General features: G+C 37.1%; 1 protein-coding gene across 1 annotated transcript in view; it reads left to right on the plus strand.

The window, feature by feature from the left end:
• Positions 1-4376: 4376 nt before the first annotated feature.
• The window catches only part of LAMA2 (laminin subunit alpha 2), a 514111-nt gene continuing 501158 nt past the window's right edge, over positions 4377-17329 (plus strand). The window contains exon 1 of the mRNA XM_024551868.4: positions 4377-4596. Within this exon, the coding sequence (XP_024407636.2) occupies positions 4491-4596 (106 nt within the window). The 5' untranslated portion in view covers positions 4377-4490. The remainder of the gene's footprint in view (positions 4597-17329) is intronic.

Below are 17329 nucleotides of genomic sequence, written 5' to 3' on the forward strand. Positions count from 1 at the left end.
GATCACATGTTTTAGGGGAAGCCAACTGCCATGTCATAAGCACACTCAGGCAGCCCTGTGGTGAGACACATGTGTCAAGGAGCTGAAGCCTCCTGCCCACAGCCACCTTAGGAGTGGATTCCCCAGCCCTGTTAGACCTGAAGACGGCGCTTGCCCTGACTAATGTCTTGATTGCAGCCTCATGAGGGACCCACCCAAGTGAATAGAACCACTCAATAAACCGTTCTGAGTTCTGATCCACAATAACTTTAGTATAATAAATGTTTCCTATGATACGTTTCTAAATTTGGGTTAATTTGTTATGAAACGACAGATAACTAATATGAGCCCTGAACACTGAAATAAAAATATTTACAATTGTAGTTGAAGATCTCAACATTTATCTCTTAGCACATGGTCAACAAATAAACAGCGAATGAGTAACTATAAAGAGCAACACTATCAAACAACTTGACTTAATTAAACTTTATAGGACATTCCAACTAAGAACAGCAGAATATCATTGGTTTTAACTGAATATAGACATTAACTAAAATAGACCATATGCTAGAATAAAAAAAGTCTCTAGAAGTTTAAAAGTATACTGTTTACAGTAGCATCCAAAACAATAAAATATTGAGAGGTTTTAGAAAGTATGCTACAGATATGTACATTGAAGAGTATGAAGCACTGATTAAAACATTCAAGATGTAAACAAATGGATACATGATATATTTATGAATTGGAAGGCTAAATATTGTTAAAATATCAGTTCTCCAAAATTCATCTATAGATTCAACCCAATTGTAATCAAACTCCCTGATACATGTTTTTGTAGACATTGATGAGCTGATTTTAAAAACTGTATGACCATGCAAAGGACCTAGAATAACCCAAAACATTTTGTGAAACAAAATTGCAGGCTTTACATTACCTAACTTTGAGACTACTATAAAGCTATAGTACTGAAGACTGTGATATTGGCATAAAAATACAAATAAATAAAAAGAGAGTCCCCAAATAGACTTACATAGGATCAACTGACTTCAGAAAGAAGCACTAACATAGGTTATGAGATGGGGAATGATCTCCTTCCCAACAAAAGATGCTGAAATAAATGGGTAGCTGCATGGGAAGTAAGCCCTTTTACTTCACAGAAAACACCAAGATTTACTGAAATAAACCATAAACTTATATAGCAAAGACTATAAAGTCTCTAGGAAAAAATAGGAAAGATAATGTTCACAACTTTTGGATAAGCAAACATTTCTGAAATGGGACACAAAAGTATTAAGTATAAATAAGAAATGCTGATTAATGGACTTAATCAGAATTAAACACTTCTATTATTCTAAAGCAGCTGTTGGTTCACAAACCGGCCCCTGTACATGGAGGGCATTGAGAGGCCACAGAAAGAAGCAGACCACTCCAGATGGTAGGTGGTGGGTTTAATAAGCGAGGAAACTTATGTAATAGGCCACATGGGTGGCCACAAGATGAGTAAATCTCTGCACCTGACCTCCAGAATCTCAAAAGTTTATATCAAAGCCTTCACTGGGTTCAGTCACGAATACTGTCCAGATGGTCTCAGTAATACATTACTTTCTCAAGGCTGTGTCCTTGAAGCAGCTTCTAGTGTGGGGCAGGCAGGAAGAATTCATATTCCAAGGTCAGTGGAGAGCGGCGTGGGGAGGGGTCCAGCTCGCATGTCAGCGTATGGCCGGATCCCCTCAGTGACCTCCTCCAACAGCTGCCAAGAGTTGAAGAGTCAAGCCCCAGACTGAGAACGATATGCACTATATCAAGTATATTTGACACAGGACTTTTCTCTAGAATATATATTTTTAAATTGTCCAACTTAATGCTAATATAACAAATACAACAATTAGAAAAATGAGCTAATGATATGAACAAACATTTCACAAAATAAGGAATAGAAATGCCCAGTAAGCTCGTGAAAACCTTTTAGCATCTTTGGAAAATGCAAATAACAATACCAGTAGATACCACTGTGCGACCACCAGAAGTGCTAAAATTAAGTACATTAGGCGTTGGGAAATACAAAGCACCTGGAACTCTCATATCACTGAGGGAATTTAAAATTATATAACCACACTGAAAAACAGTTTCACAATTTCTTATAATTATGCACCCACCCAACAACCCAATAGTATCATTCTTGGGAATCGAAGAATATACACATATGTCCACACACACACAATGTTTGTATGGTCACAGTAGCTTCATTCATAGTGGCTCAAAAGTGGAACAATCCAAATGTACTTCTATAGGTAAATGTGTAAACAAATTGTGATACATCCACACGATAGCATACTATTTGGTAATGAAAAGGAACGTGTTACTGATGTAAAGCAACTCCTTGGCTATAGCTGAAACACACTGTGCTGAGTGAAAGAAACCAGACGCAGAAGACTATTATTTTATTATTTCACTTACATGAAATTTGTGAATTGCTTAAATAGTCTGTAGTGACAGAAATCAGATCACTGGTTGCCTGTTTCTAGGGGTAGAGTTTGGGGGAATTGCTATAAAGAGTAGAACAGAAAATTTGGAGGAATAATAGGAATAGATTATATATTAATTGGGGGGTAATTGTCAAATGGGAGTTTACACTTTTAAAACAAGTGGGTACATTTATTTTGTGTATATTGTACCTCCAGTAGGTTTATTTGGAACATATAGCACTAAAAATACTGATTCTGGATTTCAATTTTGGATAAATAATTTTGTGTTTCCCCCTGTGTTAAGTCAGACAAGAAGAGTTGACATTAGAGATTATGGTCTTATCTCAAGGCTTGGGCCAGATTTCATTTTATAATTTTCACAGAAAAAAAATAATTATAAATTTCCTAGTACTAGCATTAACAGAACTAAGGGAGACAGAATAATGAGGGATATTTAATTTTGCCAGTGGTTCTCAATCAATTCTATAATGAATTTCTTTTCAATAAAATAAAGGAGGCATTTTAAATAATCACCTAATTTCAATATAATATTTTAAAAAATCAATATAATGTCTTACACATAAAATAAAAAGGAAATAAATCATCTACATAAAACTATGTATTTCAATATGTAAATACTTGGATAAAACCACCTTAGTAGACCAAATGATACAGAAGCCCAAACCTATTCCCAGAGGCACCATTAATGTGACAGATGGGACATTGACAGTGTCCTGCAGACGATACATTGAGAAAGTTGTTATCAGTGATGTGGTTTCTGAAATGGGAAGCAAGATTTGGTAAAGTTAGAAAAACACCAACTATATTATTTCTTCAGTGTATGTAGTAGATGAATCTTAGAAAATAAAATGCATGCAAAACTTGTATGTGCAACATAGACTTAAATTGGGCATCAAATATGATGCAAGTTTTTTTTTTTTTAAATTTTAAAACCTAAACTAATGCTCGGTGGCCCGTGCAGAAGTCCCTGCAGTGCCATCTATGCTGTGGGACTGTCCCACCCATTGAGAGACAAGTAGACTCCGGCCTCCTGGTACAGTGATGCCGGTGGCACTGCCAGTCACCGAGGACACCGAGAAGCGAGCCTGCAAGTCTCAGAAAACCCCAGCAAGGAGCTGTTTTAAACCTCATGTGAATCACAGACCGTAACAAACAAACAAACAAACTAGTAAGGACCTGTCATCGAAACCTTCAGTGGCAAAAGATACTCCCAAAAAGTCTGTTGATTAAAGGGAAGAAATGCGGATCGGAAGAGATAAAATTTTTAGTCTGAAAGGAAACACGTGTAAAGGCCTTTTTATCTTTAAATAACTGCCCGGTGACTGCACTGAAAACCATCCTTCACGTTGGTCATAAACATTGTAGCGGAGCAAGGGGGTTTACGCCATTCTGTTCTCCCCTCGCTGCCCCGCCAGCCCTCTGCCGGCTGTAAGTCCCGAGGCCTGATTCGCAGCCTCCCCGGGACAACCTTCCGCGCTGCAGCCGCCTCGAGGTCCTCTGGACCTTTGGGAAGGTCTTGGTCACCGACGTGAATTACCAGGATGCGAGGTGCCAGTGCAGCTTTGCCAGGCCTTTCTCCGAGGTGCATCCCCCAGCTCCGGTGACGTTCCTACTTGTGCACATTTCCCACCAGTCATGCTTTCCAGGAGCAGGGTGCTCCAGAGCACGAAGTCCTTCCACATCAGTCGCTTCCTTTAACTTAGAAGTTCAGCTAAGAGATCTAGCAAGGAACGACCCCTTCTTAGAACAGAGGGCAGGTCCGCTATAGGAAAGGCATTTTCCACCGAGGACCCTTTAAGGGCCTGAGCCTGGACATCCGTGGGGCGAGGGCGTACGAAGGGGAGCGTGGGGGAGTGTCTTCTTTCCCCCCACCCTCCGCCCTCGGCGGCGGAGCCCAAGCCAGTGGGTCTGTCTCCTCCTCCTACCCTGCGGCGGCGGCTCACTCCGCTCGCAAGCTAGGGCAGGGGACCAGGCTGCAGCGAATCCTCCAGGTCCCGAGAAGTGGATCCGCTCGGGGCCAGCGCTATGCCAGGGGCCGCGGGGGTCCTTCTGGTCCTGCTGCTCAGCGGGGGCCTCGGGGGCGGCCAGGAGCACCGGCTGCAGCAGCTGCCACAGGCGCATCAGCAAAGAGGTACAGTCGAGGCATGGGCGCTGGATCGCAACTTTGTCGGCCCGAGGCTGCTCACCGGTCCCTTCTTCCGACAGTCGCTGGCGGGGGACCGCTTTCTCTCTCTGTCCTTGGGGTGCACTTTGGGGCGAGAGGGTCTAAGCTTGACGCCAAGTTCACTTTCAACTCTCTGAGTTGCGTAGAGAGAATTGCCTGTCTTTTTCCAAAGAACTTGAAGCGCTTTTCCTTGTTCATTCGTTTCAGAGAGAACTTGCTCTCACTATCCATCCTGCAAATCGAGTTCCAAAATCTTTCCAAGAGGCAAACTTTTAACCAATTGGAAAAGTTTCTCCAAATCAGATTCCTTCCCTGCAGAGAAAGGTTTCCCAGGCTGCGACTCATCTTGAAAGTTTATGGAAGGCAGCTGATTTTTTCTTTTTTTTCCTAAGGGACTTTGTAACTATTTGAACAAGGTTTGTAAAGGGATTAAGTGTGCGGATTTTTTTCTTTTGTGGCAACGGCTCGTCCAGCCTCCTGTTGTCTTTACCCACATCCTACCTCAGGTACCCTGTTATAGTGAACCGTCTCCTTGCTTAAAATACGGAGGAGACTGCTATGTCATCTATATTTTAATTAAGACCAACATGACCAGATATAAACTGCAGGGGACTTTGGAGAAACAGTTGTGTTTAATGTAACTCAAATTGTTCTCTTCAGAGAGCTTTAATGTTTACATGCATATCATTTCTGAAACTCTGGGGAACCTTTGAAGAGTTATTTTATGATCATGAATTTTAAAAGAAGCACATGTGCAGTGTTTTAAAAGCACAACTTATAGTACACAATTTCAGCAAACATTTCTGTAAATTGAAAAACATGCATCAAAGTAAAAAAAATTAAGAAATATTTAAGGTTTGTTCTCAGATATCATAAAATTTACCCTAAGAGTACAAAACATAGAGGTTAGCAGCTTTTGAAAGTTTCAAGGAGGCAATATCTGCCAAATTTTTGAAATATACTTATTCCTCTTCCAGTTAACTGAAATGAAGCTATGTCTAATAGTTCGGATAGTTTTCCCTCCTATATTCTAGAATTTCTAGCATTACTATTTTATTTAAAAAGGAATTTAAAAAATTACTCTAAGCTTCTTGCTACAGTAATAAGTCCCTGATTAAAATTCTGAGAATAAAAATGATCTAAGTTCACTATATGATTTTTCCTTCTATTTTTGCTTTTCCTTCTCTGAGAGGTAAAATGAGGTCAACGTGGCTTAATTAATAGCATTTATGAGACAGTGATTTTGAGAATAGATCTGACAGCTGATTTATAAAAATACTATTTTTAAATGTTAACTGTGCTCAGTTATAAAATATGCTTTAACAATACACAATCCTTTAATACTGTCAGGCAGCTGGGAGTGAAGAGAGGCCAGGAGCACCAATCCTTCAGCTCACTTGCAGACTAGGGACCATGCAGGTTCCTCAGAATTTTCTGTAGTGTGTTCCCTTTCCCCTTTCTCTCTCGTCTCCACCCCTCCCCTCCCTCCCCTCCCCTCCCCTCCCTCCTCTCCCCTCCCCACCCTCCCCTCCCTCCCTTTCCCCCTCCCCTCTCCTTTAATTTACTTTCTCGTTTCTTCTCTTTTTCCTTCCCTCTTCCACCATCAGATAAAACGAACTCTGATTTCTTTGAGGTAAATGCAGAAGGGAACTTTTATATTGCCATTTTGGTGAAAGAAAACTCAGATGCTATATACAATAAGGAATTTTATGTAAAATAACTGTAACATTGAGTGTTCTATATAGACTGCTATATTCTATAGAATCTATTGTATATTTTATGGATTCTTTGTAATATATTTAGGATTGATCCAAGGATAAATGGTTGAAACCTGCTAATATTAGAAGCATATATAAATATATTTCATGATACCTTAAGTTTATATAGTGCTTTATAATTTAAAAATGCCTTACATGCCTGAGCTTATTTAACCTTCTGCTATTTTTACCCTTACTGGACACTTCAAAACCGGAGGTTTGGAGTAGCTGTGACTTCAGTTGATGCAACTGATAATAACCTTATTTTTAGGAACTGAAATAACTTAGTTTTGTTTATGCTAAAATTCTCTTTTTATGATACCAAGATTTCTTTCTATTTATTTTTTGAGGCCTATTTCCTTTTCAATGTTGTGCTAAGTCAAGTTCTCAGTGAAGATCATTGGATAGAGTTTGACAGAAGTGTTTTCTTGGCTATCATCGCCTTTTTTCTTTTTGATTATCCTAGTACTGATATTCTTGGCCGAACACTATTGTTTAGAATGAGTTCTGACTTTTGTTTTAGTACAGTGCCAGTTTATTAAGAACGTTGGCATGAAGCAATCATTTTTAAATGTTGAATTGAATTAGAAACTTAACCAAGTATTTTGTTTGTTTTTTGAAATCTTGTGTAGTTTCTATAGCATACAAAATTGTAGTATGAATAACATTGATTCAAAAAGAATTGTATTTCCAGGAAATCCTTTAACCATATTTTAGTGATAAAATAGGAAAATGATAGTCAAAGTGGCTTTGCATGTCAGTGAGACAGTAGTTACAACCTTTTCCTCATACCCTTGGGAATAGTATGTGGCAATGGTAATGTAATGGTAGGTAAATTGCAACTGATTGAAAATCGTTACCAAAGAATATGGTCAAAGTTAATCTGGAAAAAAGGTGTCTAGAAGTGTGAGAGACATTTTCTTATGTTTATTTGTCCTGGTAATGGCTTGATGGAAAACATAAAATCCAAGCTTATCAGAATTGCAGGAGGTCCAAAATTGATTTTGGTAGCTGAGCTGGTAAAAACAGTCAGGAACTTTAAAGGACTCTGTAGTGTGCACCATGAATGGGACATACATTAAGTTGGTTTTATTACTTGTATCTAGATGTCAAATAATTTTGTTTGCCCTATTCTGGAAATTTGTTGTTTGCTTTATATGCATAGGAATGAGTACAAAGACAGGATGAGAAAGGACAAGTCTGAATTTCAGTAAGTTCAGTGTGAACATATAGTGTGACAGAAATGTTAACCAACTCACTTTCATAAAATGTCATAGAAGCTGCCCTGGCTGGTGTAGTTCTGTGGATTGAGTACTGGCCTGTGAACCAAATGGTTGCTGGTTTAATGCCCAGTCAGGGCACAGGACTGGGTTGCAGGCCAGGTACCCAGTAGGGGGCGCACAAGAGGCAACCACACATTGATGTTTCACTCTTTTTCTCCCTCCCTTCCCCTCTCTCTAAAAATAAAATAAATAAAACCTTTACAAAACTCATAAAAGCAGATGGGTCTGTTTGTTAAAACACATTTGGGGGCTTCATGAACAAATGGATGTAAATTCAGAGGAGCTGGAACACAATAGTTAGGAATCTGAAAATTCCAAGTGTAGCTTGTTAATTTAGAGAAAGAAAGATTGAGAAAATCCAAGAGATATCCTCAAAGTTTTGGAATGGTTGTTATGTGCAAGAGAGGCCAAATGCCCTTCCGAAAGCCTGAACACAGCTCCATAGAAGTATATGACCAAGAGGACCGTTTGAGTTTGATAAAATGGGAGCACTCCTGCCCCTCCTCCCCATTCTGAGCTATTCAGACCTAACTGGGGGAGCACCCAGCTTCCAGAAATGTGCATCAGTGAATAGATGCACACCTTTTTGGGGATGCTTTGGTATGAAATGCCTCCACAGAGAAGCTAGGACTCACCTAGTCCCCAGTCCTTTTCTGAGTCCAACATTCTAGTATTGCATTCTCTTGTCTTCGGAGTGCAAACTTGCATCTAAACTTCTGAATTCTTTAAAATTTCAAGTAAATACTAAATGTACATAACTGTGTTTTTAGATGCCTTTGGGGATTTAAAATCAAAACATGTTGGAGACAGTCCTCACATATTGTTGGCAAGCATGCTTCAGAATTTAATAGGGACTTTCCACCTCACCATCAACTGCAGTTCTAAAATATCCTGTGCTGTAAAATACGAGAGCTCTTTGTGAATTACCTGGGAACTTCTTCAGGGGATTCACTGTAGCTGTAAGCCTGAGGTTAATTTTTCGGAGTATCTTCGTTTGCTTCATATGTAATTTACTGGCTCATTCACTACATACTGGTCTGATAGATTCATAAAAATCATTAATAATAGATAAATTTATTGCTGAGAATAAGAACATTCAACATTGAGTATTATAAGTATGTAGAATTTTTAATGAAAAATTTTATATTATGATTTTATTCTCACATATCACTATATACAAATTGCTAATCTACCTGATTTCTAAAACCCTTTATCCTAGGATTTCATACAAAATGAACTCAAGGAGTTGCTAGGGATTATGTATGTGCTCTGCCAATTCTTCCGTAATTCATCTCAGTTACCATAGATCCTAAAATATGGGATGATTGTCACCTACACTAATAACTACAGTGTCTACCTTTTGTAAATATAATTATTTAAAAACTTAAATAGATATCCCAAGAGTTAGTCCTAGGTATGACTGTTGAAGAAGGTATGCGTCTATATTTTATAGGATGGATTTAGATTTATTTAGATAAATTTGAAGAATCTCCAAAGCAGGTGGATTTTTAATTTTTATACCTTTCAACTGTACCACAATAGGTATGACAAAAAGTTTACTTTTTGGTAGACCTTATTTCACAGTATTTTTCTGTCTCCATTTATATAATGCAGATAATTGTCACTTTTTCTTCATACATTTAATAAATACTGATTATTCATTAACAATGACTAATGTGCTAGACATTTCTACTTGGGCCTCTGAGACTGAATCATTGTGCCTTCTTCTGATTGGAATAGATTTGGCAGTGAACTATAAGAAAAAATTCACTGGAACTTTATGTGATGTGTCACATCTCCTTTCATAATCTGCTTTACAACTATGGGGTCACAATTCTGGACCACACTGGAAGTGGGGGAATTGGGACCTAGTGGGGTCCAGAAGAGGGAAAATTAACTTCAACCCAGCCTATACATACACAGCATGATCTCTGGGGTGGCTAGCTGTCTAAGTTAAATGGTCCGAAGGATGTGTCAAATTATAAGGTTGTTTCCAGTCAGCCTACTTTTCCAGTGGGGTTGTGCCATGTGGTTGCACTATGGCTGGAAGAGTTTCCAGACAGGGTAACGATAATAGTAAAGATGAATGGTGACTCCAGGTCATCTGCTCAGCTTGCAATAAGCCTTTATTTAGCTGGAGACAGTGAACAAGATCAGAAAGAAAGTGTTATCAGTGCCCTGACAGATGGTGAAACAGGAGATTGAGGTTAGGACTTGTGTACAGTCACAACTTTTAACTGGGTTCCTAAGCAGGAACTTAGGCAGAAGCCCAGTTGTAGTGGATGGGAAAACAAAGTAGAAGTTAGAGACAGACAAAACTCAGTTGCACATGGTTCTCAAGACCCATGCCAGGCTATGTGTATGCCAGACAGAAAAAAAGACTCCTGTGCTGAACCCACTGGTCAGACTGCATTCAAAGGAGAGTCTGTGCAGGAGGTTGGTGGGGTTGGACTTATATGTATTGAAATGTGGTTAATGGATGAATGTGTTCGGTAAGTAAAACAGACAAAAATTATCCTTGCTCTTGTGGAGTTTATATTCTAGTTGAAGGATCAGAAAATATGGTGAATCTATAATGAATCAGTAATATAATGAATACCAATATTTTATGGAATGTAGTGGGTGATGAGATTCCTAGATAATCAAATGCAGCAGGATATGAAGAGTCAGTTGTTTTGGGAGTAGAGGGAGTTTGGCTGCTATTTTAAATAGAGTGATAAAAGGTGACCTCATTGAGAAGGTCACACTTGAGCGAACACTTGAAGGTGATGTGGGAGTGATTCACACAGATATCAGGGGGAGAATAAGTACCCTCCGCCTAGGGAACAGGTGTTATACAGGTCTAAGCTGGCACGTAGTGCAAAGGTCAGAGAGTAATGGGGGCTGGATCACCTTTCAGTCTGAGTGAGATGGTGATACTGGAGAGGAGTGAATGAAAGAATGAACTGTTATTTACTATTTATTTACTATTTACTATTTATTTCTTCAAGCAGGCTGTAATCCTTTGGACTAGGACAGTAGTCCAAAAGTAGGATTATTTTAGATTTATCTCCTGGCCCAAACCTCTCATTTATAGAGCATATTTCAGTGATTCCATTCCAGAGTATGCTATATTCTACTTCAAGTATCTTATCATCAGGAAGCTCAAATGCATCCTTGTAAAACTTTATTTTTTAACTTTTGACATCTCGATTCTATTCCACTATTAAAATATTATCGATACCTTAAACCGACTCAGGGAACTTCTCCATATCCTTTTATTTTGCCCCAGTGTTCTTACAATTATGCCATGGTTTTCTTAGAGAGAGTTTAACTAATGTGCCTGTTAAAACAAAAGTAAATTATTCATAATCCCACATGAATATGTATGTATGTCAGAGTCCTCTTTTATATTGTTCATTTCAGAGCTAAAGTTTAGATACTATTGTTGAAAATGACACAATGATATATTGATCTGATGGCTTCTTTTATGAAGTAAGCTTTGAAATGTTACCAGTTTTTATAATCAGAAACTTATTCTATGCTTTGTTTAGATTTTTATAACTTCCTTAAGCATCGCTGTAAGTCTTGTAGTAACCTTTGGAATAAAGTAATTTAATTTTGGCCTGACTAAATTCTCTTTAGAACCAATTTAGGTAAAGAAAAATGCTTAGCTTCTCTCTCTCTCTCTCTCTCTCTCTCTCTCTCTCTCTCTCTCCCTCTCTCTTCCCTTCTCTCCCCGCTCCCTTCTTTCTCTGCTATCTTTCCCTCCTTTCTTCTCCTTTGTTCTTTCATTCTCTCCTTCTCTTTAACCCTTTATTTCTACTTTTCTTCTTTTCCCTTTTTCCTTTAGTATCTTTCTTGTAAATACAACATGGTTGTTGAAGATTTGATTCTAACAAATATAACTTTTAAGAAGATTTATGTAAAGCAAACTTCACTTAAATCTTCTTATTAAATACCACTGATAATTACTCTGGAGATAGTTTTGAGGCATAATCTAAATTTACATGGTAAATTAAAGCTAGATGTTTGCTTGTCAAGTATATATCTATATACCTATATATATATAATGTTATTTATTATTTACTGAATTATTTGGGGAAAAAAAAGGTCAATGCATATACCAGTGAATGAAAAGAGCAAGACCCAACCAGGTACACCTAAGGGTCAAATTAATCTCAAAATTCATCCTGAAAAAGTGTGAAACACTGACAAAAAGATTGAAAGAGTTCCGTTTGAAGTTGATCTCCCCTTAAGACAGACAATTTAGCATTCCTTCTAGACTTTGAGAGGGTATGTTTGTGGATGTACATATGGTTACATTTATGTGTGTACTATTTCTAAGTTCAGAACTCACAGTACCTAGTTAGTATATTTAGTATATTCCTATTTGATTTGTTTTTTAAAATCATTAGATTTTCAGTTTTATCTAAAAAAATAGAGTAATGGAATCTAAAAATTGAATGTTCAGAAAAGTCTCATTGCTGTGGTAAATAATTACAAACTAACAGAATAAATTGGAAATGGGATCATTATATTTTTAGCACAGTAACTGTACCATTACAGCCCTAAGGTGAAATCTCTTTTAAGTTTCTGGTAACATGTAAGAGTTTGCCACATCAAATATAGTTTATCCAAAGCCTCTATAGCTACCACAGTTTTCAGGCTAATTGCCTCCTCTGCCTTTTTCAGTTACTGAATGAGGCTGACAGTACAAAGGAGATCATGAAATAGTGCAGTTGCCATTTAGGTAGCTACTTTATCTCATCGGTTTGCTGTGAGGAGTATATAAAATCCTGAACAGAAAGTATGCAACATCTGTTAAGGCTTCAATATACATATATTTTCAAAATGCCTCATTTGAATTAAGTCTAAAAACTGTCTTGGTGCCAAGAAATTCTCTGGCTTAAATCAGCACTTCTTCTCCAGTACAGTGGTATACCAAGTTTAGCTGAGGCCATTAATGAAAGAATTTGCTCATTTACTTAAAAAAACAAATAAAAATATAGTTTTAATTGGAATTTGCATATTTATAGTTTACTATTATAAACTTGATACCTAAGCCTACACAAAATACCCATTAACCTATACCTCTTTATACTTTGAATTTCAACGTACATTCCTGTTTTGGAGATAACCTTGAATAGTAGAAAAAGTAAAGACTTGGGAGATGGCAACAATTGGATTCATAGACATGTTACCACATTTTTTTTCACTAAGAGCAAAACCCTGAGTCAGACAGAGTTTAAATTTCCTATTACAATTTTAAAAGAGAATTAAGTGAGATAACATATATGAAAATACTTGGTAGCTAATCAGTAAATATTAGCTCTTCTTTCCCCTTTATTATTTGATCACAAAGCTTAAAAGTGGTATTTGCCATGTGTACAACATCTTGTTTGCTTAAGAAACGCAAAACAGAAAAGTTTCTTTGAGTAGATCCTAGGAGATCATAGATGGCAAACTATATCACGGCAGAGAGACTGAAGAATTCTATCAAGGTCAGACAACAAGTCAGTAACAGAGACAGGAAGAAACACAAGGTCCTATAATTAGCTAATAGTTATGTTAGCAGCTCAATGTGAGAAGTGATTTAAACAGGCAACGGGATGGAAACTTTAGCAATACTTTGTGGTTATTTATATTTCATATGATATAATAAACATTTTTTTTCTAAGAATCTCTCATTTTTGGATATGCATTTCTTATGGGTTAATGAACTATTTTTTAAAGGCCTCTTTTAAATATGTAATGTGTTAGAGAAATATATGACACATAGTATGTGCTCCGTAAAGATTTGTTATTATTTTCAGTCTAGTGGTTCTCAAGCTTTTTGTTAAGATTTCTTTATTCTTTTAATAATAACAAGCTAATTATGCTGTATTAGAAATTTAAGTTGGGAAATCCAAATATGCTTACTTATCAATTCATTTAAAAGAAAGGTAATAAAAATAATTACATGTTGACAAACAACATCGTTTTAATGAAAAATAATTTAAAATTCCAGAACAAGACAACATAGTGAGAAGAATGATACCGTTTTTATATTCTCAAACTGCTTTAATGTCTGGCTTAACAGAAGATAACTAGTTTCTTATTTCTACTTTCACAAATTATTAGAATATGTTGTTTTGGTTAAAGTATGTGAAGAAATAACATATACAGGCATGCTATTGGAAAAGGGATGAATATTTCAATGCTCTTTAAGATAGCTGTACAGTTTTCTTTGATTCTACCTCAATGTGTATTAGTTTTTTAGAGATTGGTGGCAATATGGAATCTGAAACTATACCAATTTTCCTTTTTTACTCTATAATATTAAATCCCACTGGTTTCTCTTGCACTTGGAAAGAGTTTTACTTATCACTGATGGCATTAGAAAGATCTTTAAATGTTAGAAGCTATTAATCTTATAGTGGTGGAAACAGGTTTTCCAAAATTTTTATTTTCATTTGCAAGTTCAAATGTAATCACGAGCAATAAATTTTCTTCAGTTCCTTCATTCCTTTTTAACAAAATGTCTAGTAAGTCAGGCATTTTTAAAACTCAAGAATTCATAGTTTGTTCAACTTTCTTTGGGGTAAAAAGGATATTTCATTTAAAAAAAAGGCTACTTTAGTGTGTAACGCAACCAATTGTACAGGGTAGGACAAAAGTAGGTTTACAGTTGTTCACATGGAAAAATAACATAATAGTTCATAAATAATAATATGAGAATAAACTCTGTGCTTCATGTGCTCACAACTGTAAACCTACTTTTGCCCCACCCTATAGAAGTGTTTTTTCCTCAAATCAACCATTATATTTCTGTTTACAATAGATATTAAAAAGATGTGCCCATGGATCAAAATTTAATAAAATCAATAATTGTTTCTTCTTCATCAAGGATATTCTTCTCTCAAACTTCTTTTTTGAGTGTGTGTTGGTAAAGACTAAAATGACCACTAGCATAGTTTGCCTTTATTCACGATAACACATCATCCGTGTTTTCCCCCAGGACGTTCGTACCATGTTGTGCAAATGCCGATAGAGTGGAAAAAGCAAATAACGACTAAGTCTTGTTATAGCAAGAATTTTTACTTTGAATACTGACTCCCAGGGATCTATGGACTATACTTTTAGCTCTACAGGGTAGGCTATAGTTGATTTCCCTACCAGATCTTCAAAGACTATTGTTATGTAAAGATTAATATTGTAATCAGAAAGAGCCTTAAATATTTCAGTTTTTACTCCAGGTCTAGTCCAGGCAAGAAATACCGTTTTTTTTTTCCCTAAGAACACAAATCCAGAATGCTTCTGTTGGGGGAAAAGCAGGGAATGGTTAAAACCAGCCATACATACTTAGGGCAATTCAAAATGTCTGCATACCATCTTTTCATTTTTCTTTTCTTTCATTTGCCCAGTTAGAAGTAGAAATAAAAAAGAAGAAGAAGAACTAGAAATAGTTTTCTTGCCCAACGGGAGAAATAGGGTTATCTTTAGTGGATTTAAAAAATGAACTCATGACCACGGTTTAACCCAAAGGAAGAATACTCATATTTGGAATCCTGCATTAGCGGGGGAGTTATCTGGGCCTTACCGAGCTCCAACACATGCTTTTCAGGAGGAGTATCCTTGCGGGAAGCACTGTGTCTCACGTGTCTCTTGAAATGAGTTTTCTTTCATTCCCCCTCCTGAAACTTTGAAAGTTTTCTGCTTTGAAAAGCATTCAAAAGGGTTTATAATATTTGGAACCCAAAACATGATCCTCTACTCTGTGTCCATCTTATCAGAATTGTTATGTAGGTGTCCAATGGTAGATCTAAATTGTTTCTCTTGGTTTGTTATGAGATGTCCAGAGACGTAAGGATTCATCTTATGGCCCAAATTTTCACTGTTTTGGAGGATGTTTCCCACTTCCCTAATAGGTAAGAAATGTGGATTTATAGAGCATGGTTATCAAACACTAGTGTGTTAAAACATGAACAGTGGTAAGATTGTTACAGACTAAATCATCAACTTGCTCAGAACCTTTTTAGTATCATAATTTAAATGACTAAATTTTTGAAGACTATGTGTTTTGAGCCCAACCTACCATCTCTTTTTTCAGTGTAATTTATCTTTAATCATTAGACTGGTTTTACAAGGGGGAGCCCCCAAGAATTGAAATTTATTTATAAAAAATTGTGTGTTTATTCTTACATGTTTAAACTTCAGTCACCTTCAAAATACTGTCCATTTGATGCCATACACCTATCAAGAGCTTTTTCCACTGCTCACAATGGTTTTTGACCTCGTCAGTTTTGATGCCTTAGTGCTTCTGCCGTTTTTTGTTTCAGCTCTTCCACATCAGCAAACTGTTTCCCTTTGAGGACTTTTTTCATCTGGGGAAACAAACAAAAAGTGCGGGGGGCAAGAAGGGATGACTAGGGAGGGTGGGGCACTGGGGTAGTGCTGTTTTTGGTCAAAAGTTGTTAAATACTCAGCGTGGTGTGGGCCGGTACACTTGTAAATAACACATCATGAAATGGGCAAATGCGTTGAAAGACTCTTCAAAAAAAAGAAATTCACCAAAGCCAAACACAGCCTCTCACAACAACTGATATTGATGGGTTCCTAGAACACTCACAGGGTGGGGAAAGCCTGTATTGGCAAGGGGCCTCGCCCTCCAGAAGATAATTTTGTTTCTTTTTGTGTCCCCCCTCGTATATTGGTCAGAATTTATATTGAACAGATTTGTCTTTTTTCCTATAAAAATCAAGTACGATTAGACAAAGGTAACAGATTATGTGGAATCCATGTCCTGCTGAATCGCATGCTTAATCCCCCTTCTCACGACCTTTTAAAAATTTTCATGTATATATATTTGCTATATATCTCCCAGTAACATAGAAAACATTATTTGATCCCTGGCTGGTGTGGCTCAGTGGATTGAGTGCTGGCCTGTGAACAAAAAGGGTCACTGGTTCAATTCCCCCTCAGGGCATATGCCTGGGTTGTGGGCCAGGTCCCCCAGTAGGGGGCACACAAGAGGGAACCACACATTGATGTTACTCACTTTCACCGTCTCCCTCCCTTCTCCTCTTTCTAAAAATAAACAAATATTTTTTTTAAAAAAATAATGCATAGTTATTGGCTGACTCTGAACTTTTTTACATGTAAGGGCACTTTGGATGAGAATTACAATACATAAAATTAAAATGTCCATTTAAGATACAAATTCTTGAGATAGAATATATATAACTCAAATAGGTGCCTTTATTGACATGTGTCTCCATTTTTCTTTGTTTCTTCTCTGATATTTCCAAAGTCCTTTTGTATTTCAGAAAAAAAAAAAACACTTTAAGAAAATGTTTCACCAGGCCATCATACTATGTCAAATAATACATGCACTGTGCTTAGATGCTGCTTCTTCCTTGAAGTTATTATCAAAGTGGTTACATACCTAGAATTAATAAAGGAGATCTGTAGTTTAAGAAACATGGCACATTTATTCTTATTTTAAGAATGGAGCTCTAATGTAAGGCAAGGCAGAACTGATCCGTTAGTAAATGAGGGTTTTGGTTTTGTTTTTGTTTTCTTACGGAAGTGAATTTGAGAGAAAGTGGGACAGTGTAAGACTTCTGAGAGCATGGCCCAGGGTTGCTTTGTTGTTACTTTACCCTCCTTGCATAGTACAGAGGCTGGCAGATAGAGGGG

This window comes from Desmodus rotundus, chromosome 11 (genome assembly GCF_022682495.2).
Source record: "Desmodus rotundus isolate HL8 chromosome 11, HLdesRot8A.1, whole genome shotgun sequence".
In the NCBI taxonomy this organism is placed as follows: Eukaryota; Metazoa; Chordata; class Mammalia; order Chiroptera; family Phyllostomidae; genus Desmodus; species Desmodus rotundus.